Here is a 26,686-nt window from a genome sequence, read left to right on the forward strand (position 1 = left end):
GAATCCTCCCATATACCTCTCCTTGCTCTCTGGCAAATTCATGCCCTCTTTTCCTATTAATTGTTGTTACAAAAATACATATTCCTGAATACATACATAAACCCTGCTTAATCTATAGAATGTTACTTGTATGTATGTTTTCAGGGTTGACCATTTGGAACTGGATAAATGGTCGCATTGCTCTCCTCCGAGGAAGACTGTCTCCCCTGTTCTCAGCATGCCTTGGCACCCTGTGTTTCTTCTCGTAGGCTTGAGGCCTCTTCCGCTTTCCAGATTCATGCTAGAATGTGTGTTGGTGTCCTCCTCCTTCAGCTGCAGTCATGTTGGTGCAGCATGGATGTAGCTTCTGGCATTCCTAGGAAACAGAGTCTCACAACAGACTGTCTGCTCTTCTGGCTCCTGCATTCTTTCTGCCTGTTCTGAGAGCTTTAGATGAGGGAGGGAGCAGCAGTCTGTTCACACCTCAGCTCTCCCACTGATCCTGTGGCCACTTGCTTTGGCATCTGTATCTGTCCCTCTATTTGAATCAAACACTCCCTGAGAACTCCCGGGCCTCACAACTCAATGACTTGTGAGCTATTATGCTCGGTCCATGAAGGGATATGGACGTGACTTCCTAGACATGCACAGAGTCAAAGAAAACAGACTGTAAAAAAAAAGTTAAGACCTCTTATTGCTTTTTTTGGAACAAACATGTGTTTTATGTTTATTATAGAATGTTTTCAAAAATCAAGATCCACTTTCTGGCAATGTAGAAAATATAAAAGTGCCAATAATCTATGTACTCAGATAATCATGGTCAGAGGTTCTGTCGGGAGGGGGTGTTTTGAGGAAGGAAAGGGAAGAAAAAATGGTGTTATTATTTTATAATCTCAAAAATAAAAGATAGGTACACAGAGAAGAACCCCATAAGCCATTATCTCTGCACATCTTCCCGTTGCTTCAAAAGCTCCATCTTTTAGTGTTAGTGTACAAGCTGCTGCATCCACTGCAGGGGGATTTCTACCCTGGTCATCTTTAACACAGATACTTGTGCTAAATACCGTACGGATTTACTTAGCCTGTCCCCTAGTGTTGGTGTTTGCGTGGTGTCTGCCTTTTCAGGGAGTGAACGAACAATGCTGGAGTCTCATCTGGAGTTAAATCTTGAGTGCAGCCTCTTCTCCTCCCCCTGCCTGTTCAGATCTGCGTCTGTCAAACAGATGTGTTCTGTTTCCCATCACCACGCCCCTCCATTGTTGTAGCACTCATAGGGGGTGGTTATTTCTCTGCAGTTCTCATTTTATATCCAAGTAGACCCATCCAAGTGCTTGCTTTCCTCAAAGTTTTTACTACCTCAATATCGCTCTGGCATGTTATACACAAGTCATACACAAGACACCAGTTTTAATGTACTTTCTTTAACCAGCAATTCTCCCTTGACTATGTTGGAGTCATGTTCCACTAAATGCTCCCTTGCTGTAATTGCTTCTTGATCAGCTGCTACTGACTCTGCCAAGGCATGTTAATGAAGTTCAGACTGCTTAAAGACCTTTGGTGGCTTCCCTTCTTCCTAGAAATAGAAGCAAAATTCCCCAGGAGATGCAGTCAGAACATCCTGTGACCTGTCCTTCAGTAACTTCATCCTTCAACCCATTGTCAGTGCCTTTGCTGTCATCAAGAAGTTTCTTTCACTTCAGGCATGATCTCTGTTCTTGCTCACGCCAAGATCTTTGCAGGTTGTAAACCATCCTCCTAGAACCCCGAGTCCCCCTTTTTTGACCTAATACCCATGTGTCCTTTAGATTCAAGAATGTCTGTCTGATCCTCTTTCCGTGCTATTTCAGTATGGATTTAGACACTCTTGAGTTCCATATGCCCTCTGTCCTGGGGCCTCTTTAGAGCATGTGATTGGCTGTGTCTTCCAAGCTTGTTTGAACTATAATGTCTATTTTATCCACCACAATTCATAATATAATGCTAAAGTTCATAATTATATTGCTATCTAAAAATACCCTTGTAAAATTTGGTCACCTGATGAAACTATTTTACAATGTTCACAAGTCAGGGATTCTAAAAACATTCGTGTGACTACTCCATCACAGTTCAGCTGTTGGGGCAGAAAGCTCTACTATCAAGTGACTTGGTTCTTAACTCACATCCATGATGGTCCAGGCCTTGGTGGCTCCTCTGTCTTCCACCTATTCTCTGCATCCCACACACTACACCCTTCTCCCACACACCAGGCTTCACATAGCATAGAGCCTCAGGAAATTGGTACTTTTTAGATGGTAACTGGCTTCAAGTCAGGGCAAGATAGTGTTCAGACCAAGCAAGAACCACATTCAGAACTGGGGCATATCTTAACCTCTGTGTGATGGTTTGTAGATGCTTGGTCCAGGGACTGGCACTATTAGGTGTGGCCTTGTTGGAGTAGATGTGTCACTGGGTGGGGCGTGGGGGGAGCTTAAGACCCTCATCCTAGCTGCCTGGAAGTCAGTCTTCTACTAGCAGCCTTCAGATGAAGATGTAGAACTCTCAGCTCTGCCTGTCCCGTGCCTGTCTAGATGCTGCCATGATCCCACCTTGATGATAATGGACTGAACCTCTGAACCTGTAAGCCAGCCCCAATTAAATGTTTTTTATAAGACTTGCCTTGGTCATGGTTTCTGTTCACAGCAGTAAAACCCTAACTAAAACACTCTGCAATATTGTATTGTTTAAAGAACTTGTATGACCTATCCAAAAGATTAAAGATTAAAATCCTTTTCATGATGAGAGAATAACCAACTTTCATTTTAGAACATCATTTGGAGTAGGGGGATTATTAAGACACATTGAAAAATACCGTCTAAAATAGATACATACTTAACTTATATTTGTTATCTATGATTTAAAAGCATTATGTCTAAAATGTAAAGTGTTCCTCCTAATTTTTTTACTGATAATGTTCTCATTGATTTAAATATCTAGCATATTTATCATAATAGGTATAGTAAATGTGAAAATATATATATTAATTGGCTTTATATCTATTGATTAGGGGCACAAATAAATACTATGAAATATATTTAAGAAGAGCTTTGAAGTCAATTATAACATCATGATATTTAGTAAGAATGTAAAGTCTCACATTGTTGGGCTGCGGAGATAGTTTACTTGGTAAAATTCTTATCTTGAAAACATGAGGACCTGACTTTTCTCTGCAGAATCTATGTAAACATAAGCTATGCAAGGTGGCTTCTTTTTGTTATCTTAGGCCTGTAGAGCAGTGGTTCTCAACCTGTGGGTCAAGACCACTTTGGAGTTCTGACTAACCCTTTCACAGGGGCCACCTAAGACCATCTTAAAATCCAGATATTTACATTATGATTCGTAACAGTAGCAAAATTACAGTTTTTCTTTTTTTTTTCATTTTTTTATTAGGTATTTTCTTCATTTACATTTCAAATGCTATTCCAAAAGTCCCCTATACCCTCCCCCCTGCCCTGCTCCCCTACCCACCCACTCCCACTTCTTGGCCCTGGTGTTTCCCCTGTACTGGGGCGTATAAAGTTTGCAAGACCAAGGGGCCTCTCTTCCCAATGATGGCCGACTAGGCCATCTTCTGCTACAAATGCAGCTAGAGACAGGAGCTCTGGGGGTACTGGTTAGTTCATATTGTTGTTCCACCTATAGGGTTGCAAACCCCTTCAACTCCTTGGGTACTTTCTCTAGCTCCTCCATTGGGGATCCTGTGTTCCATCCAATACATGACTGTGAGCATCCACTTCTGTATTTGCCAGACACTGGCATAGCCTCACATGAGACAGCTATATTAGGGTCCTTTCAGCAAAATCTTGCTGGCATGTGCAGTAATGTCTGCGTTTGGTGGCTGGTATGGAATGGATCCCCAGGTGGGGTAGTCTCTAGATGGTCCATCCTTTCGTCTTAGCTCCAAACTTTGTCTCTGTAACTCCTTCCAAGGGTATTTTGTTCCCTATTGTAAGGAGGAATGAAGTACCCATGCTTTGGTCTTCCTTCTTCTTGATTTTGTTGTGTTTTTCAAATTTTATCTTGGGTATTCTAAGTTTCTGGGCTAATATCCACTTATCAGTGAGTGCATATCAAGTGACTTCTTTTGGATTGCGTTACCTCACTCAGGATGATACCCTCCTGATACATCCATTTGCCCAAGAATTTCTTAACTACCCAGAAGATATTCCAACAGATAATAAGGACACATGCTCCACTATGTTCATAGCAGCTTTATTTATAATAGCCAGAAGCTGGAAAGAACCCAGATGTCCCTCAACAGAATAGTGGATACAGAAAATGTGGTACATTTACACAATGGAGTACTACTCAGCTATTAAAAACAATGAATTTATGAAATTCTTGGGCAAAATTACAGTTTCGAATCAGACACAAAAATAGTTTTATGGTTGGGGTTCATCATAACATGAGAAACTGTATTAAAAGGAAGGTCGAGAACCTGTAATTGTAGTCTGTAGAAGCAGACGAAAGCTGATTCCTGGCCAACCAGTATAGCCTTTTCAGATGAACTGCAGACTAGTAAGAGACTCTCAAAAATAGAGGTAGATGAAGCCGAAGGGACAATGCCCAAGATTGTCATCTGGCCTCCGTAAATATGTGCACATGCGCTCACGCAGACATGCACACATGCAGGATGGTGCGTACCTTTAATTATAAATAGTTTAATTTCTCCAGTGAATTACTAAGATATTCCATTTATACCTAAAACTAAGTAAAGTAGCTGATTCATATAGTGGGAAATCTCCATTTTTTTCAGCTACATTAAGAATAATGTGTTTAAACTTTGTTCACATCTGTTATTTCAAAACATTGGGTGATGTTGCCTTGCTAGAGTTAATATTTAGCAAAAATGTCCTGGATGGTGAAAATATTGCTCACATGTGGGCTAGGATATTTATTCGTATTTTTAATATAAACAGCTTGAATTTGATAGTATTGGGAGGAAAAGAAACTCAAATGACAAAGCAAAATTAGGTGTTCTCTTTATGAATAATCAGGAGGAGATAATTAATTGCACAGAACATTTAAGCTATGGTAGTGTTTGGGGAAAAAAAACTCAAAGGTTTTCCATTTTGAGTCTCGGTCAGTAAGTGCTATAGGCACACCACTGTCATAAGTTAGCGGAGTCCCTCCCCTCCCGCTTCACCATATTTATGGAGTCATCACGTTTGCAGCAGCCAAGAGTGCTATGAGTTACACACCTATACGTTTATATTATTTCATGAGGCACTGAAACCCCTACAGGGAAGAGTTGGGGTCCACTTGTGCCAGGCCCAACTCGAGTGTAGCTTCCCGAAATAGCTTTTTGTTTTCCAATAGAATATATTACATATTTCAAACTGTACATGTTTATCACACATTTCCCTGAGCTGGCCTTATTTACAGATGGTTTGAATAAATTTTTCTGCCTTTTTCTCAGAATTTGCATGGGTTGGAGTTAAAAAGCAGCCCCTGTTTAACAGGAAGGTATTTCCACTCTCCAGAATGTGCGTTCTCCAAGCACAACACTATTGGCTTGCTTCCACACTGGTGTTAGCTGTGCCGCAGCAATTCACTGATGGTCAAAATAGTCCCATTTGTGCTAAAAAACCTAAATATGTCTTTAAAAAGAGACAAAAGTCGCCTGCTCTGGTGCCAATGCATGCTGACAAAGGCTGTAAATTAACATTTAAGAATACTCTTCTATTGCACTCCGGATTAAAGAGTGGTTTTCCTCCTATGTGTATAACACATTCCGCATTGAAGCAATTATCCATTTTAATCTTTTAAGTAACTTCAGCTTTGGCACGGTTTTCATAATTCTTCTAATGCCACACACAAAGATAAATTAAACCCACACAGAAATGAGAGCTAATCCACTATATTGTAGGACTGTATGTGTGTATGTGTGTGTATGTATATGTATATATATTTGTATATGTATACATATATCCACATATGTAGTTATACAAATATGCAAAAACATGCTTACTTTATGTAGTAGTATGTACTTACATACACATAAATCTTGGATGTAATTGTTAATTTTCATTTCTTAGTATTTTTTAACATATCCATTTATAAAATGTCTCTTCTTCATCTCTATAAAAGTCTGAGATGTAAAGGGGAGCTGATAGCATCCCAGAAGGAAAGTGGTAGCCTTGGAAATAGGATTTGGTTTAAATTCTGAGCTTACACGTAAGAACTTTGCAGCCTTTGAATTTCAGTAAACTTCTGTGTGAAATGATGACTTAAAAAAGCAAACCAGCAAAGTATAAGAATTAATTAACATGGTAAAAGATAGCTAGCCAGTGTCTCAATTCAGTGTTTCAAAATCATTTCTTCCATAGTTTTCAATTTTTAGTAATAAAAGAAGTTTATTTGAAGTGTCTCTTTTTATTGGGATCAAACGCAAAAAATTAGCTTACTTCAACAAACTGCCGGACCCCCTATATATGGCGCTGTGTGAACTTACTTTTCCCTCTTTATAGTAGAGCTGGATGGCTTTGACCATAGCTAGGTTTTGACCTCCTGTGTAGCCCCATCTGCTTATGTTTCATTTCTGACCCCGCACTGTTCATTGAAAACCTCGACCATGCATTCCCAGACATCCTTTGCAGAGGGCTGAGTCTCTGACACTACTCTTCTCTTTTGTCCTGCCTCTTCCGGTCCTAAGGGAAGGTCTAGAGAACATCGGCAGCAAATGCAAACTGGTCTCCTCAAGGCATAGCACTAGACACTGCTCTAGTGCATCTCACTCAGTGAGTGGCGACACGATGAAGAAGCGGGCGAACTGGCACTAACTCACCTCACCAGTGAGAGCTTTGCTCTGAGATAGCACCTCTAAAGACATCTGTGCTCTGTAAAGAATTTAGCCACATCTTCGTGTGGATTACACTCATGCATTCTCTCTCATTGCCTCCCATATTGTGGGGTTATCAGGTCATCTGCCAGATCCTAGTGACAGCCACCTTCTAACTCAGCTGAGCAGAATGAATGGTCTTTTCTGGAGAGAGTAAAACTTGGTGAATTGCCCTACTGGATCATTTCACCAGACATCCTTCATTGCATCATCTCTTCTTACGAGGAGTCCCTGACCGGGACTACTCCCTGAGGAAGTCTGTGGCTTTTGTTTTGTAAGGAAGGGCTCCAATTCAAGAGCCATTCCCTTGCATTCTCCTTCAGAAGGAACACTTTCTTTGCAAAGTGTTGCTTTCCAAAGGAACTCAGCCATCTTATACTTACCTTTAAATGGAGTTCTTCAAGACTCTGGACAAATGGCTGGGCCCCATTATTTATGATTTCCAAGTGTGGTGTTTTAGTATTTTCTTCATGTTTTGATTCATAGCAAATTCTTGGACATTACAATAAAGATCATTAACCTTACTTGAAAAGTCAGGTAGATAGATCCACACAAGCCTGCCCAGCTGAGCACCAGTCCTGAAGGGTAGCAATGCAGTTAGGCATGATGAACAGATAGCTGACGTAACAGCACAAAACACCGGAGTTTAAAGAGAGTTCATAACCTTTAGTGGAACTGGTAAGTGATTAAATCAGAGAAAATTGTTCTTGGATCTCATAGCTTTTCTTAATAGAATAAAGTCTAAAAGCAATTATGGCATATGCTGAATATGTATTTTTTTAATCGTATGAAATTTTGCTGAATGTTGTCAAGATGAATGGCTCCATTTTCTCTGAATGTTTCTCTGAATGGAGGAGCAATGAAGAAAAGGGAAGAAATAAAATGTGTGTGGAACAAACTGTTTCAAGATTAATGTCTCTTGCCAATCATCATCATAATCTCTTCAGGAAAAATATAATATGTCCCCCAAAAGGGTTATCCCTGTCTTTTAAGTGAACATAATCAAATGAACAAACATGAACATCTTTATTTTGACTTTAAAAAAATATAGTCACCATATGTGACTGTCACTGTGTCAACAGACAGAACCTAAAGCCACCTGGGAGATAGGCCCATGGGGACTTATCTTGACTGCCTTAATTAAGGTGGAAAACCTTGTCCACTGTGGGCGGAGTCATTCCCTGGACTAAGGCAAGAAGAGCAGGTGGGCTGCAGCACTCACCCTTTGGCCTCTGCTTTCTGCTTTGTGGGTACAGTGTTGCTGGGAACTGCAAGCTCCTGCTACCTGGCTTCCCTGTCAGGTGGACTGTAGCTTTGAGCGGTGAGTCAGAGGACACGATCTCTCCCTTCTGTCCTTTATGTCAGAGATTTTATCACAGTGACAAGAAGAGAACGTAAGATGCTAGGGGAGTTGTTGCTGTAAGCTTCAACTTGCCGGTTAGTTATTGTTTTGTGTCTTAAGTGGTGAGCTGAGTTTTCCTCTATCCTTGTCTTCCTACAGGCGGCAGCCCGTGAGTCCTCCTCCACCGCCACGGCCAATTTCCCCACCTCATACTTACGGCTACATTTCAGGACCCCTTGTCTCAGATATGGATACCGATGCCCCAGAAGAGGAGGAGGACGAAGCTGACATGGAAGTTGCCAAAATGCAGACCCGAAGGCTGTTGTTACGTGGGCTGGAGCAGACCCCAGCATCCAGTGTTGGGGACCTTGAGAGCTCCGTCACTGGGTCCATGATCAATGGCTGGGGCTCAGCCTCGGAAGAGGACAACATTTCCAGTGGGCGCTCCAGTGTCAGTTCATCCGATGGCTCCTTTTTCACTGACGCTGATTTTGCCCAGGCAGTTGCTGCAGCTGCGGAGTATGCGGGCCTGAAAGTGGCTCGCCGCCAAATGCAAGATGCTGCTGGTGAGTCCGGCGTGCCCTTCACCAAGAGAAGCGGGCATTAGTCACAAACCTTGTCCCCCCGGCATGTTTCCTGAGTGAAATTATCCTCCAGCTTCTCTCTCTCTCTCTCTCTCTCTCTCTCTCTCTCTCTCTCTCTCTCCCTCCCTCCCTCCCTCCCTCCCTCCCTCCCTCCCTCCCTCCCTTCCTCCCTCCCTCCACATGGAAAACAAATTCAAGAATATGACTTGGTTTATTTGTTAGCAAAGACGTTTAAAATTATTTATTTCACTTTTACTTTATAAACGCCATATAAGGTGATGATGAGAAGCTGACCGTAATGTTATTGATGATAATCATAGCAAATGTGTACATATATTTACATATCTGTTTACATATATGTCTGCATATATATGCACACATGTTATTTCTTTAAGGTTTAATTATATTCAGCAACCTGAACTTTGTGCTACTATGTACATATTTTAAATGGTATTAATGCAGAAAGTCACTAAAGTGAACTTCACTTTAATAGTTCTATTTAATTAGCATTTCTGTAAGATAAATAAGAGAATAATCAATTAAAACAACACTCTTACAATTGGGAAGTGGCTTCTAAACCTCTTATTAGTAACGGGGATCACAATCGCTGGTGAAAACCCCATCGGAGAGAAAGGCTGTGCTCTGACCCAGTGAGGAAGGCCGGGCAGACAAGCTCAGTTCCTGGTAGGTGCTTGTGTCTCTGGCTGTTCACGTTGTAGGACAGACGAGGCTGAGAATCCTGCTAGGACCAGCAAGGCTTTAACCTCCTTCCAAAGGCCTGGTTCTTAGGACCCTCGTCTGCCAGCCAGACCCTAGTTTATAAAGGTTCCATGGTTGCCAGAGCAGAACTACAAACCAGGGAAGAAACATGAAAGTCTGTGGAGGAACAGTAGAACTGAAACGCGTCTCTGTGCTTCATATCAGTTTAACTGAAAAGAACTTTGAAAGATGCATACATCTTCAAGCATAAATGTTTCATATTTTTAATCCAAGAGTTGAAAGCACGAGTTAATATAAATGCATATTACTTTTCCTCATTTCTCCTTTCATTGCTGGAGTCTAGTATAATGAATGTACTTATTTTTAAATCATTTTTACTTAATTCTTCCTCTCCATTCTTACATAGAGTGGAAATAGCATAAGGAAGAAAATAATTGAATTTTCAAAAAACATTGTATGGTCTTTTCCTGGAATGAATATGTATATGTGTGTATATATTATGTGTGCGCACTCATTCGCGCGTGTGTGTGTGTGTGTGTGTGTGTGTGTGTGTATGTGTATACTTGTGTCTGTCTAGATTTCTCATAGCCAAGAAAACACCAATAGTTAAGGAAAACAATATGGTCGAGAGAAAGAAACATGTTCCAGGAAACAAAAAGATCACCACAAGTCAAAAACTGCTGCCTGTTTTAATTTTCCTAGTTTAGGGACTGTCACATTGGTAGCTTCTCTTGCTTACATAAGATACTTTACTGCACATTATAATTTATCAGTGTAGAATTGAGTCAGATAGTTCAGTTACAACACAAGGCCATCCCTCTACATTATTCATTGTGTGGAAAAAGATATCTAATATTTATCAGCACATTAGCACAAAATATGTATTTACTTCCGATCTATGTTTTATAAAATTCAACCAAACCAAGTCTTTTCCTAGTAGCAGCTAAATGTAGTAATACATGCAAACCTAATTATCTTTATTAGTAAATAAATTATATATATATATGTGTGTGTGTGTGTGTGCTTTACCTTAGTTTGTAATCCTCTATATAAAAAAAGTACATGAAATTAGGCAGCTCAAACCACTATTTTCAGACTGCATTAATGGCACGTTTCAGCTCATTAAGTCAACAAAACATAGGAATAACGTTGAAAATTCATCTGTAACCAACCTTGTGCCTCCGGGTCTATGAGTGGTAGATGTTCTTATACAATAGAATGAACGATGGTTTCCATCTCGGCCCTAATTCTCTGTTTCCATGGACATGTAACTTTAATTGTAATAGTCCCCATCACAGCTAAAGAGAGTTGGGCTTAATATTTTATTGTAATTTCCTGGCACTTCTGGTTTCATTTGGCTCATAATTATAATGAACTAAACATGCGCTGGCCTCTCTGCCTATTACAGTACTCTTTTCAAGAAATGGCTGTGCTTATCATGTAACTCAGAGTTGGATAACCCAATCCCGTGCTTTTCACTTGGCTGCATTAATGTCCATTATTTAATGTGCCTCAGTTAGCAGTTTTAAATGTGTCAATTTCAGTGTATGTGACTTCTCCCTGTGTATAGCCAGAGGACATGTCTGATTCCCAAGTCTGTCGAAAGTTGCTTGTGGTTCAATGGAAAACAGTAGATTTGGGGATGGAATTTCCAGAAGCCAAAATACTGAAGGTCAGCACAGCACTGAAGGCCTTCCAGTCCCATTTGCCATGAGACAAGTTGTGCCTTGATGTTATTATACTTTATCGTCTCCATGAGTGCCAGGGAATTCAGTGACACTGAAATGTGCCGTGTCTGCTTAGTAAATTAAATTTTTACTATCACCGTGCAATGTGGTCTCTTCAAAAATAATCATCTGTAACGTGCTGGAGTCATGGGGCCAGTGAATATTGAGGGCTTACAGATATCTTGGGGCAGAAAAGACATAGATAAAAGCATAGTCAGGTGAGATTATGTATGTGAGCTGGATCAGTTTCAGAAACCGTCCCAAGAACGCTATTACGTTGTTAACGTTCTACTTTCAAAGAATACCATAAACAGACTTAATTGAAATAAGGGTGTAGCTAACCCAGGTCATTTTTATTTTTACACCATGAATTTGTTAAGGAGCCTGAGTCTTCCCCATCAGAAAGCAGCAAGCACCGAGTGTATGACACAAAAAATAATAGCAGTCTTATTTTAAGAACATTTTTAGTGACGATAGCTGGAAAACATAATTACACTGTTCTCCTTAAACAAAGAGGATCGTGAACTTCAGCCGAATGAAAGTCCTGCGGTTTTTACCAAAAGAAAAAGACTGTGGATGCTTTCAGGGTGGTTTCTTAAGTTAGCATAAATAGAAGGAGAGGGGAGCTCGTTATTTGGTGGGTGTTCAGTAGGTTTTAAAATTAGAAATGGTTTCTAGCTTGAGCGTTTTGCTCTGGCTGTTCCTGTGACATTAAAATTCACTGACGAGTCGGCCTCTGGCTTTCCTCCTCAGGCCGCCGCCACTTCCATGCCTCTCAGTGCCCAAGGCCCACGAGTCCTGTGTCCACAGACAGCAACATGAGTGCTGTTGTGATCCAGAAAGCCAGACCCGCCAAGAAGCAGAAACACCAGCCAGGACATCTGCGCAGGGAAGCCTACGCAGATGGTAAGTCCACTGAAGCCGACGTCTATGAGGCTCGCCTGGTTCCCCGATGTCTCTGTGGCTAGGGAAATGTGTTCACTGACGTTAGAAGTCCCATTAACATTCACGAAGAGTAGCCTCATATTACTTACAGGAGTGGAATTCTTCCACATCTTGGCAACTGTCTCTAGCCTCTAGAGTCTTCTAAACAGCTGGCTATTTAAGAAATGAAATCAGTTTTTTGTTAGTTTGTTTGTTTGCTTGCTTGTTTGTTTGTTTAAGACAATGTCGTAGCGTCACACATTGCCCGTGACTCTCGATGTGGTGACGTTGGGTTAACCTTTGTCAGCTGCACTGATCAAACTTCCAGGATATCTCTATTTCCCTCATTCTCTCTTTTAAAAATAATTCTGCTCTGAAACAAAGGGCAATAAAGGTCCCGGATTTTTTTTTTCCCGCAACCACGGTGGTTTTTACAGGTAATCTGTGTGCCAAAAGGCACGTGCAAGCCCCTTCTTGGTGCCTTCAAGTGCAATACGGACCCTTGTGAAGAGGGGAACACTTGTATTCTCAAGGGGAGAGAGGGAGATCAGACAAACATTATGATGTTGTCTAGAGAAGGCCTTTAATGAAAGTGCCTCAGGTGGCCCGGCGTTTATTAAAGCTCCACCGCCTTCTCATTTTATAAAACAACCCTTCGGGCTTTATTGGAAATTCATGTAAGATAAATTCTCTCAGACTCACCCATCTTGTCAAGTTTTCTGGATTCGCTAAAGGGGTGGGGGAAGAACGGTGTCCGAGGCAGTTTCTCTACTTCTGGGGTGTCTTGCAGCCACTATGCGATTAGGACTTTGCCTACCAAGGCAGCAGTTTTTTCATAAAGGCTATCATTTACTATTATCATCTGAAAGCCTAAAATTATATATAGATCCTTATCCAAGGTTACGGAGAGGGGGTTTCGGAGGTACTTTTCCCAGTGAGTCTTGCCACTTGACAGGAAAATTTAATACAAGCTCACAGCATGGTTGGTGAGCACAGGTAATTTGTCGAGGAGCGGTTGTCCGCGCTGTTATCTGAACTTTATTCTGAGTCTTTTCCCTCACGAGCATCTCTCTGATATTAGCCTACATTAAATACTGGCATGACACAGCACACCTGGGCCTCCTGGCTTGTGCCCAGGAGTCTTTTGTCAGCGAAACTGAGCTGTCAGAATATTATCTGATTTTGAAGGGTTATTACAGTGGCTCTGAGGATGTGTTTGCCTCTGTGACGGGACAAACGCTAAGTGTAAATCCTCGAACTATACAGGCAATCTTACATTTATGGGACCCCTGTAATGGCATTTTACAAGTTTGATTGCTGTTTTATCAATGTTTATTATCTCGAAGACAGGAGTCTTCATGCGAAGGCTGCTCAAACGTCAAGCCTGGATGTAAACACATCTAAATTGAATTCGCATGGAAAAATCTGGCCTAAAACTTTGTATAGATATTTCTACCTCTTATTTATATGTATTTGGAGAGGAGTCTGGCCGTGCCTTCAAAAATGCTTTAAATAGTGAAGGCTTGCTAGGTTAACAAGCAAAGGGTCACACATTCTTAAGAATTATGAGTTGTCTTTGTGTCCTGAATCCTACAGAACTTGCCTTGACATATTTAAAAACTAAATATGAATAGCAACTAATCTTCAAATAAAAAGAACTAAATTGAATAAGAAGGCACTCAAGTTATTTTTTTTATTTAATTTCAGGACTACCAAAAAACGATATTAAGACACGTTTAAAGCTAAAAAGTTAATGTGAAATATTCCTTGGATTTCAAATAGCTCATTTCACAAAAGTAGTTATGCAAATGATCAGTGCTTACCCCAGTGCAAATGGTAATAATGGTTTTCTGTAATGAAAATAAATAACGGAGAAATAAATAAAGCTGGTTTTAAATTATAACTTTATCTTCCCTTCATCAGAGGGAACTATCTATACTTACATTATGATTACTAGACTGTTTCGTCAACTCATTTCTGGATATTTCTTTGAAAAAGCTGTATATTATTTATACCTAATAATATGGATATTAATTATTTAAAACTACAAAATTCAGCTCTTTCTTAATGCACCAATCAAATACAGACTACCACTTACACTCACACTTTATAACTCTCATGCTCAAACCCAGGGCATTGTGTTCCCTCTCTCACGACCTGTGCCCAAACCTAGCATGTGTATACTCTTGATAGAAGCTCTGAAATAGAGACAAAAGTGATTTTCTCGGAAATCACTTTCATCAAATTATTATACTGCATTTAGATAATAAATATGAGGGGCTGGAGAGATGGCTCAGCGGTTAAGAGCACTGGCTGCTCTTCCAGAGATCCTGGGTTCAATCCCAGCAACCACATGGCAGCTCCCAAATGTCTGTACCTCTACTTCCAGGGAATCTGAAACCCTCATACAGATCTACGTGCAGGAAAAACACTAATGCAGGTAAAGTAAAAATAAGTGTATTTTTAAAAATGAGGATATATCTACAGATTATATCACAAAGTATCTCAGCAGCAGGTACAAGTTTTTCTTTAATAGTGTGTTGTAAAAGGTTAGCAAGTAGAAGAAAGTGCTTGAGATGTCTTTTATTAAAAATCATAATTAAACTTATTAGTAAAGCATGGAGTAGTTTGTAGGGTTTTTTTTGTTTGTGTCCTTTTTTAAACACAGTGTATTGACTGTGTTGGATAAGTTCGTTTCTTGAGTTTCAGAATTGAGAACTATGTTCGGAGTGGAGAACATTCTTGAGCATAGAGCATCTCTGCTTTATAAATAGCATCCAAATTTTGATTTTCCCAATAAGCTCCTTTCTAAAGCATCCAAAGGAATAAGCAAGACCTCATTCTGAGTGGCTGAAGTGTGAGTTTTGAGGATTCCTCTCAGCTAGTCTTCTGTCTCTTGTTTGAGCTGTCATGAAACAGTACCACAGACTTTCCAAATAAAGCAACACACTGCATGGCCTCAGAGCGCTGGTGGGGAAAGTGTGAGCAGGGGTGATCAATTGGAAGCCTTCCTCCCGTGTCTTCTCACAGTCTCCCCTCAGCCTGTAATTGTTCTCTAAATTCTTTTTATTGGAGCATTAGTCTTAACCGGACTGGACCCCATCTAGTAAGCTCATTTTAATTCTATTGCTTCTCAAAAGATTCCCAAGACAGTCACATTCTTGGATAGTGGGCAGGCACTGTGGCTCTGAGTGTGGTAATTGGCAGGGACATGCTGCTCAGCCCAAGAGCCTCCCAACCCCTCCAACATCATGGACATGCCTTGCCCTGTAAGCAAATACAAGGCTTCATGAACACCCAGACAACACTCGCCTGCAAAGTAGAGTACCACACCCTTCTCTCTGACTCACAACGTTGATTATTTATTTATCTCGTGTTTGACACTTTCAAGCTTAACCCAGATGGGTGATAGGGTTAAAATATATGAATATTTATCAGCCAAGGTCTGTGGAGTTAAAGTACATTTCTAGGACCCTCTACTAGACTCTCTCCCGCTTCCCCTCTTACAACCCTCCCAATACATTTACATACTTCATTTAAAAACCAAATCTATAATATTTCTCTAGTCCTTTTCATAAATTATAAATTCACCATCCTCTTTAGAATGATGTTATCTTGACTTGATTTCGCTTTAATTACAAGGTCTTGGGACTTTAAGCAGTTACTTAAATAGAGTGTTGGATCGGTCTAGCAAGTTGATACTGTGCTGGTAGATTTCCTTACAGAGGTGTTCCTCTGTACTACATTATGTGAGAGATAGTTTGTTAGCTGGGGATTCTTGAAAGGGAGAAAATGTTAATAAGGTTACACAAAGAGAGACAGAAGGATGGCTGAGAGGTTAAGGGTACCTGCTGCTCTTGTAGAGGACCCGGGTTCAGTTCTCACCACCTACATGACAACTTGGAATGATTTGTAATTCCATATCCAGGGGATTGGATAGCCTTATTGGCCTCTAAGGGCACCAGGGATGCACATGATGCTCGTACAGACGTGCAGGCAAACATCTACAAAAATGTCCTTTTTAAAAGATTATGTAAGATTTTTAAAAACTAGGCCCATAATTCCCTCATTTTTCAATTGTATTTAAACTAATGCATAAATTGGGAAAAGGAGCTATTCAGCAGTAAGGGAAAAAAAAAAGAAAAGTTCATGGAAAAAGTAACCTACTTTGGCTTCATAATTATTTCATACTACCTGAGGAAGAAGAATTTATTTAACAATCTGTTTATAGGACATATGAAACCTGCTAGCAGTTTCTGTCAGTTAGGTACAGGAAGTTACCATTCTTAACACGGTCACTGGACTCTCTTTTGAACTAAAGTTACAGACAACATCTCTCTTGAATATCCAGTAATAGATTTCCTACTGAACTCCGGGATCCCAGGACTCCTCAGCTTGATCTTATGACAGCAATAATTATAGTCTTCGATACCCTGAAGAGGCCAGATATTTTGTTACTTAATAAAAGTGACAGTCCCTTGCCTCCTGATCATGCGTTTGCAGTTGCAAACAACAGACTAGAAGGAGGGCACGGATCCTCATGCCCTTTGCCTGCAGGTATGCTTTGGATTAGCTTCTCCTGTTACTCCTAGTGCCTGCTTCCAGCCACCCTACCTTGCACCTCATAGTTTACACTACTGCTTACAGCCCATTTCTTAACTCTTTCTTGCCTTCTTCAGTCTCAATTTGTGTATGTGATGTGCCATACAGATATTCTCCTACTGAGATAGATTTACCATCGATCTTCCCCAACAAGTAGCAGGTGAGGGAGGACTTGAATCCTAAATTTTGCCTTGGTGCTGGGTGTGGCTGGCAGCCTATAATCTCAGCATTTAGGTAGCAGAGGTGAATGGTTCTCTATGCGTTCAAGGCCAGCCTAACCTACATAGTGAGAACCTGTCTCAAAGGAAAAAGAAAAATGAAAACACAAACTGTATTGCAAAAACTCCATTGAAATCATCAACAAAAGGGATAATCTGTGCCATGGTGACTGATCATATGTGTGTCAGAATAAGGTACTAGGGATCCAAGAATTAGAAGAAAGCTGTCTATTGTCTAGTCTTTGGCCACAGATGTGTTGAGACTATTCATAGTATACTATAGCACTGTAAGCCATGACATACTGTGATAAACTTTTTTAAAATGAGGGATTCCCTAAAGAAAACAGCAAGATACAAAATGATGCTTTAGACTTTCTTCTTTTACAGTGACATACAACGTATTCTGGTATCATGTCTTCAGTATGCAGTGTAAAAGAGAATTCAGTTTAGAATGAACTGTTGTGGTTTGTTGTTGTTATTAAAATGAGGAGAGGGAGGTAGTTCCTTTTATAAATATGTACATAAAGTACATACATTAATATATAAAAGAATGAGTGATCCTACGTTAAGCTAATGTTGTTCAGTGCTTCCATTTATCATCATAGTAAGATGTGGGAGGAACATTTTGGTGGTGGTGGTATTTTGAAAGATGGTCTCCTGTAGCCCAAGGTAGCTTGGACCTTGAGTGTCTTGACTGTCCTTCATGTGCATAGTGAATACCAACATCACAGGCATCTGCCTCCATGCCTGGTTTATTTGGTGATGGGCATCAAACTCAGGGAACTGTGCAGGCTAGCACGCATTCTGACTGTGACCGATCTCCATCCCCTTCAAGGTATAGTTCCAATATTCAAGAATGTTTCATGCAGGGACATCAAAGTGATAATTAGTGGACACTGTCAATGTCAGCAAAACATTTATAAACAACCTATGTATTGCTCTGTTGGGAATGGCTAACTAGTGATGTGCTTATTGAACAAAACATTATACAAAAAAGAAACTATGTCTTCACTTGGAGATACATAACAATTACATGATAAGCAGAAAGAAACATTGCAGCTCTGGTTAATAAAAATGCAAGGTTTTTTTTTATTTGTATCTGATGCTTTTTATCAGGCTACTATAACCTACACACGGGTGGATATTATACGTAGCCCCATGTGACCATTGCTGATAGTGCCTGGCTGTGGATAGTGCTCCCTTGAATCATGGGACCAAGCATCACAGTTTTGTTGTATGGGAAACTCTCAAAACTAGTCACTCTCCCTAATCAATACTGGAGACCGAAATAGAGACAAGGCAACACGAGACATCCTGTCATGTCTCTGCTCGTGTATGACTTTGATATTTTTACCATTTTTTGCCATGAACACTTTTTACTTCAAATCCCAAGGCTAAAATTATACTAAATATTTTAAAATATATGATGAATCCATATATATATACATATATATATATATATATATACATATATATATATATATATATATATTCCGTTATCTGTAAAATATGAAAACATTGTTTCTACCTATCCACATGGCTGAGTCCATACTGTTGCTGACTGTCTGGTTTTGTCTGGTTTTGACTACTCTTGAAATGAGCACTGAACCAAAAATGAGCTATTTTGTATTTACGCCCATATACTCTGAAAGCCCTTTGTGTTCACTTTCCTAAAATTGAACTCACACATCGTTACAGAAACCCTTTGCTCACTCCTGCACGCCACACCTGAGGGGGTGCTTTAAACCCTACATAGTAGGACTACAGCCCAAGGCCTAGCCTCTGCCGCCTTCCCCACCCCGGTACTAATAGTCCCTTGATCATTAAGTAACAGTAATTTACTTCCTTTATCTCTCAAATGTATTCTCTGCCCTCCTTCACCCTCACTGTAATATTTCATCTGCTAGCCTGTGTGTGGACTATTATCATGACGTCTTAGCCTCCTGGAAGAAAGTCTCTTTTACTGTAATCCATCTTTCCCAGCACAGTCAGGTCTGGAAAACTTCTTCACGTTAAGTTAACTTACCAAATACTATGAAAACATGTTTCTATGTATTCATAGACTGTATCTAGGAGTCATTTTTATAAATCTCAGTACCGCCTCAGAAGAATACATTTCCTGGATACTAAATTATATGTATACTTTCAATTTGAGATACATTTTTTGATGTAAAAAATTTAAGTCAATATGTTATATAAAAGATATTGCTTCAAATATAGCTACCAGACATAGGTGTACATATAAAACAAGCATTTAACCTACGTTTCTACCAGTTATTATCCAGTTTAAAATGTCTGAGTGGAGGGTGAAGAGAGTCTGATCTGAACCGTAGATGTGTGTGATAAAACAATGTGAAGAACAGTAAAGTAGAGATTAAGAATCTAAAGGCATTACTCTTTCTTCGGTCTGCTGGTAGACAGCTTTGATATCAGAAAATGAGTTAAAAATCTATGCGGAGCTTTTTACCTACACATTAAGAAGGGATTTGGGCCAGATTAGAGATGGCAATTAAAACTTAAGTGCCAGCCTTAATCAATTTGAAGAGGTTGCCTAAAGATGTAAGAGAATTTTCATCTAAGACCTATAAGAGCATGCTGAAATCAGATCGGAAGCTCTGCCAGGTTGGAGCAGGTTGGAGGCGGGGGAGTTATAGTGCGCATGCCCAGAGTGCAGCGCGCTCCAAGGTAGATCGTCTCTGAGTCCTGATCGTCCTGAATCAACAAAAATGATTCAATTTTTCCATGCTGGCCGATGATAAAAGTATTAAAATCATCAGTCTTCATTTTTGTTGCCTTCAATGGCTCTAGATCAAGTGACATTTCAAAATTGAAAGTGACTGCAATGATAAACCTAGTTTTGATGAATCTACACATGTCAGACCTCACAGCATTTAAATTATTCTTTTTTTAGATCTTCCACCCCCTCCAGTGCCACCACCTGCTATAAAATCGCCCACTGTCCAGTCCAAGGCACAGCTGGAGGTACGGCCTGTCATGGTGCCAAAACTCGCGTCTATAGAAGCAAGGACAGATAGATCGTCAGACAGAAAAGGAGGCAGTTACAAGGGGAGAGAAGCTCTGGATGGAAGACAAGTCACTGACCTGCGAACAAATCCAAGTGACCCCAGAGAGGCACAGGAACAGCCAAATGACGGGAAAGGCCGAGGAACAAAGGCAGCCAAGCGAGACCTTCCACCAGCAAAGACGCACCTCGGCCAAGGTAGCGCTTTTCCAAACAGCAGACGAGCACAGAATTCGATAAGCTCTCATGATACATGGGTAGGCTCTCAGCAGCCATATGAAAAGAATTGTGATGGAGACCTTTCTAACAGTGGAATGGGAATGTGCCCTGCTTATTTAGTGCAATTCATTCCAATGTGTGAAAGTGATGTCACACAAACCGAATTTATAGATATCACGGTGTCATCCTAAAGCCCCAGCAATTGTGACAGATACAATAGGAAAAATAGTGTCCCATTCTCTGCACTTTAACCAGCTGTCCATCTTTATAGTAGTCTCTGTCTCTAGTAATACTAAAACATCTTTGATGAGAGATGAGAGCTAAACTTACCTGTGAATAAAAGGATAAGTATTCGAATACAGTTAGAAATTACATCAGCTCCAGAGAAGGGCAGTAGTAGGGTCTCTTCTAGACTCTGTGACCCCGCCAGTACAGGTTGACTAGGATTATGGTATGAATTCCCTCCTGTCAGTTGGTCTTTAAGTCCAATTAAACAGCTGTTAGTTACACCAAAGGATACAAGTCCTGCTCTTGCACCACTGGGGATATCTTGCTGGGCCAGTTGTTGTGATTCGTAAGCATTACAGCTGGGTAGAACCACCCCAGTTGATATGTCTTCAATGAAAGCCCTACACACCTAAAGCTGAGGAAACACCAAAGAAGAGGGAGGTGAGGGTGTGGTTGTAAGATCCACATGAGCAGGATACCTACTGCAAGGTAATAACCCCCAGACATAAAGGAGAAACATGTACCCATGACCTTTCAGCATCATGCAGGAAAAAGACCAGCATAAAGACACTAGCAGTTGACATGCCAACATGGCGAGTCTAAATTCCATAAGGTCCTACCCCTAAACAAAGAGTTGCATGTAGCCAGAGGCGACAGAGAGAGAACCAATTGCCTCCCAGGCTGATTTTCCACATAAGTTGTCCAATCCCAAGTGATTGGCCCTGAACCCATGTACATATAAGCAACAATAACCGGACTCAGTAGAGTGTATATATGTGTGTGTATAACAATAATTTTTAAAAAGAACTCATAAATTAGGGAACTGGGCATGAGAGGAGTTGGGTTGGTGATATAAATATGTCCTACTTGTATATGACATTCTGAAAATACATTTTTAAAGAAATCATGTCCTTGGGTTGATGGATGACAGAGTATTTACCAGCAGAGACCTTGAGTTCAGTGTTAGCATCATACACACACACACACACACACACACACACACACACACACACACACCTTGAAAGAATGGAGGTAAGAAATATAAGAGGGCCGAGGAAATGACACAGCAATTAAAGCACTTACTTTCAAAGCATGAGGGCCTCAGTTCCAATCTCCAGAACCCGTGGTAAATTCGGGGCACACATGGCTGTCCACCCATAATTCCTGCTGTGGAAGGCAGAGGCAGGAAATCTTCAGAGCAAGCTGCCTGTTAAGAGTAGCCATCAGTGAGCTCTGGGTTTGATTGAGAGATCCTGCCCCAACAAATAAGATAGAAAAGTGAGGCAAGATGATTCCAGACTTCCATCCAGGGCATCAGTGTGAATGCACACACACACACACACAAACACACACATATTGCACTCAGACATGTAAACGTGTATGCATACCATGCACATACATACATGAGAAAGTAGCAAAACGGGAGAAAAGTGCTAGACATGGTTACATGTGTGCACAGCCTATAACCAGCTCTCCCCTACCCTCCCAAAAAAATAAAAATTAAAGAAATATAAAATGTCATGAGGTGAAAGGTTGAAGCAATTTTATGAGAAAAGGTAATTTTTGAAATGTGTCATCCATAATTCTTATTTGCAAGAACTGTTGACAGCAGTAGTCAGAATAGAAGCCAGATGTTGGAAGACTGAAGAAGGAGTGAGCATTTTGAAAGGGACATGTATTAGTCACTTCTGTGTTTCTGTGACCACAATATATTATCAAAACAACTCATGGGGGAAAGGTTTATTTTGGTTAACATTTGCAGGAGAGTGCATGGCTGAAAGGTTATGACAGGAAGAACGTGATCCAGAGCAAGAACAGAGCAAGAACCAGGAGCACACAGAATAGGCAAAGATACCCACCACCACATCACTGACGTAATTCTACCTGCTCAGACCCCCTCTTACAGGTCCCACAGCTTCCCCAAATAGCACCACCAGTGGGAAAGCTTCCAAACAGGAGCCTAGGAGACATCTCACCTCCAAGCAGGGGTTGATGAGCAGGAATTCTTCTCAGAAGGTTTGGATGAGAAGGCTGGCATGGAGTTCCTCAAGAGAGCCAAATTGTTAGAAATGTTTTAGGATAGGAATTGATATCATTATATACTATAGCAACAAAGCCAAGGAAGAGAGTTAAAAAATAAAGATTAAAAAAAAAAAAGAAGAAGAAGAAGAAGAAGGTAAAGAAAGAAACTGGTGGTGCTGGTGGATGCCTTTAAGCCTAGCACTGGGTGAGGTGATCAGGAGGTAGGGGAGAGGCAGGTGGATCTTGAGTCTGAGGCCAGCCTGGTCTACAGAGTTAGTTGCAATATAGCCAATGCTACACAGAGAAACACTGTCTTGAAATAAGAAACTAAGCAAAACAAACAAATAAAAAAGTATTAATGGAGGAGACAGGAGGGTGTGATGAAGGAATTAGCATGAGAAACATACTTGGGCAAGATCTGTCATCAGTCCGTTGCACTGTGCTCAGTAACTTCCTTGCAACAGGACAGATGGTTCCCTTTGTTCCCGGACCAAAGTGGGACTCCGCAAACACAGACTCAGAGGTCAAAGGTGCCTTTCACACGGACATTCGCACGGTGTGACACAGAGTCCTTGGTGATATCAACTTTGCACAGTTTATCTCTGGTCATTAACTCAGAGCTTCTCTGGCCCTAAACTTTTGACTCCGGGCCCTGTGTTCTCAGTAGTGATTTATATACTAAATATAATTTTGTCAGTTACAGACTTCATGTCTGGTCAGAAAGTATGACCTTTTTTGTGATTGCTGAGCCAATATACAAGTCTGAGAGATGCTTTAGGAGAAAATGGCAGGGCTAGAAAGATCTGGGTGTGACAGGATTGGAGCAAAGAGGAAGAAGAGTTTAAAGTAATCTTCAGAAATTTAATAAGTAGCTGTTACATCATAAAATTATTTCTATCAATAGGACTATGTTGGAAACCATTAAGTTAGAAACAAGGAAGTCTACTCCATGAAATGCATTTAGCAGATCCAGTTGCTATTCCGCTTTGATTTTCCAGATTTTGATTTGAACCATAACCCCAAGTGTGTCCATCATTAAATTATCATGGCTAAGCATTGCTGTAATTTTCACCTTCTTGATTCAATTTACATTATTTATGTAATGACAGAGGCACCCTGATTTACATATGTAATGAATGGATATTTTTAATTAAGGAAAGTGCTTTTCTAGACATGAAGGTCTGCTCCTTTGTGCTGACTTACCTTTGTTTGATTGATTTCTACACATATCAAATACTCATTGTACTATATTTACAGCCCTAAGTCTTCAGATATCTATAAGCATGTGCTCATACATGCAGAGAAGAAAGGGTGAAGAAAATTTGCATACTGTAATTCATAGCTATCTTAAGATTTTATGTAGCCATGTTTTCCCTAAGGACAGTATCACTTACTGCTAAGTCTTCAACATATCCTAGCCTGTGCCTCCAAGCATCCCTTGAAGACTGGCCAAAATACAAATATTCTTACACTTAGCATTATTTCAACCATACTGTGACCCCTGGGTGTTCAGAATAAGGACAGTTAGCAATCTGGGTAATGGCAAAAAAAGAACCAGAAGTCTTTCCTGTAGAAATGACATATAAACTGAATGTGTAAGGCAGTCAAGCATTGGTGGTACACACCTTGAATGCCAGCACTCGGAGGTAGAGGCAGAGGCAGTTGGATCCCTGTGAGTTCAAGGCCAGTTGGTACTACAAAGTGAGTTCCAGGACAGGCAGAGCTACGCAGAGAAAGCCAGTATCAGCACCTTCCACACACACACACAAAAGGGGGAAAATATGCAGAGATGAAGGACTAGAGGTACATAAAGGGTCATTTACCTCCACAGAGACAACACTGTAATCTCTTGAGTGTTAACAACCAATCTCAGAGGAGAGGTAGCTTGCAATCAGTGTTCAGCCTGTTGAGTATAAAGAAGTATAACTGAGTTGGTTGTCGGAACAATAGATTCAGGACATAGTTCATGGAAATTAGAGTTTAAAATCACTTCTCTTTTTGTTCAAGACTATATATTGATGATCTATTTATTATATGACAGTCTGGGAATATAACAACACATAAAATAGACAACGTTATATTCTCAAAATGTTATATCCAAAAGAATGGATGAAATTGCCCCAGAGAAGTTGGAAAGAAAAAATACAAATATCTGTGCACGTGGTATGTGTGCAGCTTTGGAAAGAACAGAGAAAATGTTAGGGTACTGACCTGACTTCTTCACACTTATGTATTAAACATGTCCTGAGAAGACAGGTAAGGAAGGAAGGGTTGCTGAGAGCTGAGCGAAGAGTAATGTTGCAATCAAGAATCAGAGTGAATGAGACCTAGAACTCCCAATTTTGAGCCAATTTCCCTTTTGTTTTTTTGTTTCTTTGGTTAGTTGGTTTTGGTTTTTCAACACAGATGTTCTCTGGGTACAGCTCTGACGGCAGACCAGGCCGCTCTTGAATGCACAGAGATCTTCCTGTCTCTGCATTTCTGATTGCTGGAATTAAAGTCATGTGCCACCACAGCCCAGCCTAGTTTGTCTTCTAGGAAGGTTGGTTGTTGAGCAAGGAAGAAGAAGCAGACTGATTCCTGAAGAGGACCATAGACTTAGGGCAAAGGACTCAACCAGAGATTTTTGAACATATTGTGGTTGACAAAAAATGTACATCAACAGCAAGAAACAGGCTGAATTAAGTAGATACCAGTGAAAAGAGACTGCACAGGGAGAGAAACCTCCCCAGAGTCAGAACTGAGGCAGTGAGGAGAAGACTGAAAAGAGCAAGGGACCATTGAGGATTGGGAATGGCTTCCTGAGTAAGTGGCTCATGGCTCACGGGAGAAGACTTTTCTTGAAAGGACTGGGGAACAGTCATTTAGAACTGATACCAGAGAGCTAGAAGGGAATCTCAATCCTCACCTTATCTTCTGCTGAAGAGATTAACCCAGTATCATGGCTGCTCTGGCAAGGGATCATAACCAAAAATATGATCTGGCTGGAATGCAGACATGCCACACACCTTTAATCTCTCTGGCTGGAATATAGGCATGCCTTTACTACACACCTCTAATCCCAAAGGATGACATCGAATTGAAGGGCAGACAAAGTGGAGAATCAGAGAAAGATTTGACTGAATACGTCAGAGATAGGATATGCCTGTCTCCCATAAAAACAGACAGGGAAGAGAGGCGACTTAAAGAGTAGTGAGGGAGACAGGGCTGGTGCAGGAGATAAATCTGGTGCAGTCCAGGTGAGTACAGTTGAGTTGAGTTCAGAGCAAAGTAGTTGAGTTTGAAGCGGTTTGGTTCTTGGAATTCAGAGGTTGTCGTTCCTTGCAGAGAAATCAGAAGGCAAAGGAAGCTAGTTTGAGTCAGTCATCTTAGAGAGGAATTTAAGTGAGAACAGCTGAGTTGAACCAGCCAGCCAGAGTTAAGAAAGAGCTAGAAAGGATGAGCTTTTTCAGTAATAAGTCTTGGAGTCTGGAACATTCTAGGACAAGGTCAGCAGATATCATTGGAAGCTAAAGACTTCAAGGTCCTTGCTTGCATATTGAAGATTAGATTGTGCAGAGGTGGGAAGCTTCCAGGCCTAGGCCTAGGGACAGTTAGATAGAAAGGCTCTGATTCAGCCTAAGCCTTGCACTAGTAAAGTGTGGGTATGGCTCATCTCATCGCTTCATCTGAGGAGATAAAAGTGACATTTACATGTACAGAGAACACATAGAAGAGTTTTATTTTTATGAATTTGTGTCCAGAATGTAGTCATACTATGGAAGAAAAGTAAACAAGTAGTCAAATGATTCAGCAATAGTAAACTTAAAGTTGTAAGAAGATAGAAATTCAAGAAATAATTAACTAGTATACTGTCTTCTTTATTTCCTATGCCTGTAAATAGATACCATGACCAAGGCAGCCAATAGGAGAAAGCGTTTACTAGGGGGCTCACATTTCAGATGGTGAGTTCAGAACCATCATGATAGAGAACATGGCAGCAGGCAGGCATGCATATGCTGGAGCAGTAGCTGAAAACTTACATCAAATACATATAAGTACAAGGCAAAAAAAAAAAAAAAGAGCTAACTGGAAATGGCTTGGCTTTGAAATGTCAAAGCCCATCCCCAATATCATACCTCTGCCAACAAGGCCACACCCCCTAATCCTTCCCAAATAGTTCCACCAACAGGGAACAAATCATTCAAATATATGAGAGTTAAATGGTGCAAATATGTTGAAG

General features: G+C 40.6%; 1 protein-coding gene across 15 annotated transcripts in view; it reads left to right on the forward strand.

The window, feature by feature from the left end:
- Positions 1–26,686, forward strand: part of Robo1 (roundabout guidance receptor 1) — a 1,019,974-nt gene that overhangs the window by 988,257 nt on the left and 5,031 nt on the right. For all 15 annotated transcript variants that reach the window (XM_006522960.4, XM_006522963.4, XM_017316894.2 and 12 more), the window contains 3 exons: positions 8,358–8,764; positions 11,983–12,135; positions 19,885–20,193. In XM_006522960.4, coding sequence (XP_006523023.1) covers positions 8,358–8,764; positions 11,983–12,135; positions 19,885–20,193 — 869 coding nt within the window. The remainder of the gene's footprint in view (positions 1–8,357; positions 8,765–11,982; positions 12,136–19,884; positions 20,194–26,686) is intronic.

Source organism: Mus musculus, chromosome 16 (genome assembly GCF_000001635.26).
Source record: "Mus musculus strain C57BL/6J chromosome 16, GRCm38.p6 C57BL/6J".
In the NCBI taxonomy this organism is placed as follows: Eukaryota; Metazoa; Chordata; class Mammalia; order Rodentia; family Muridae; genus Mus; species Mus musculus.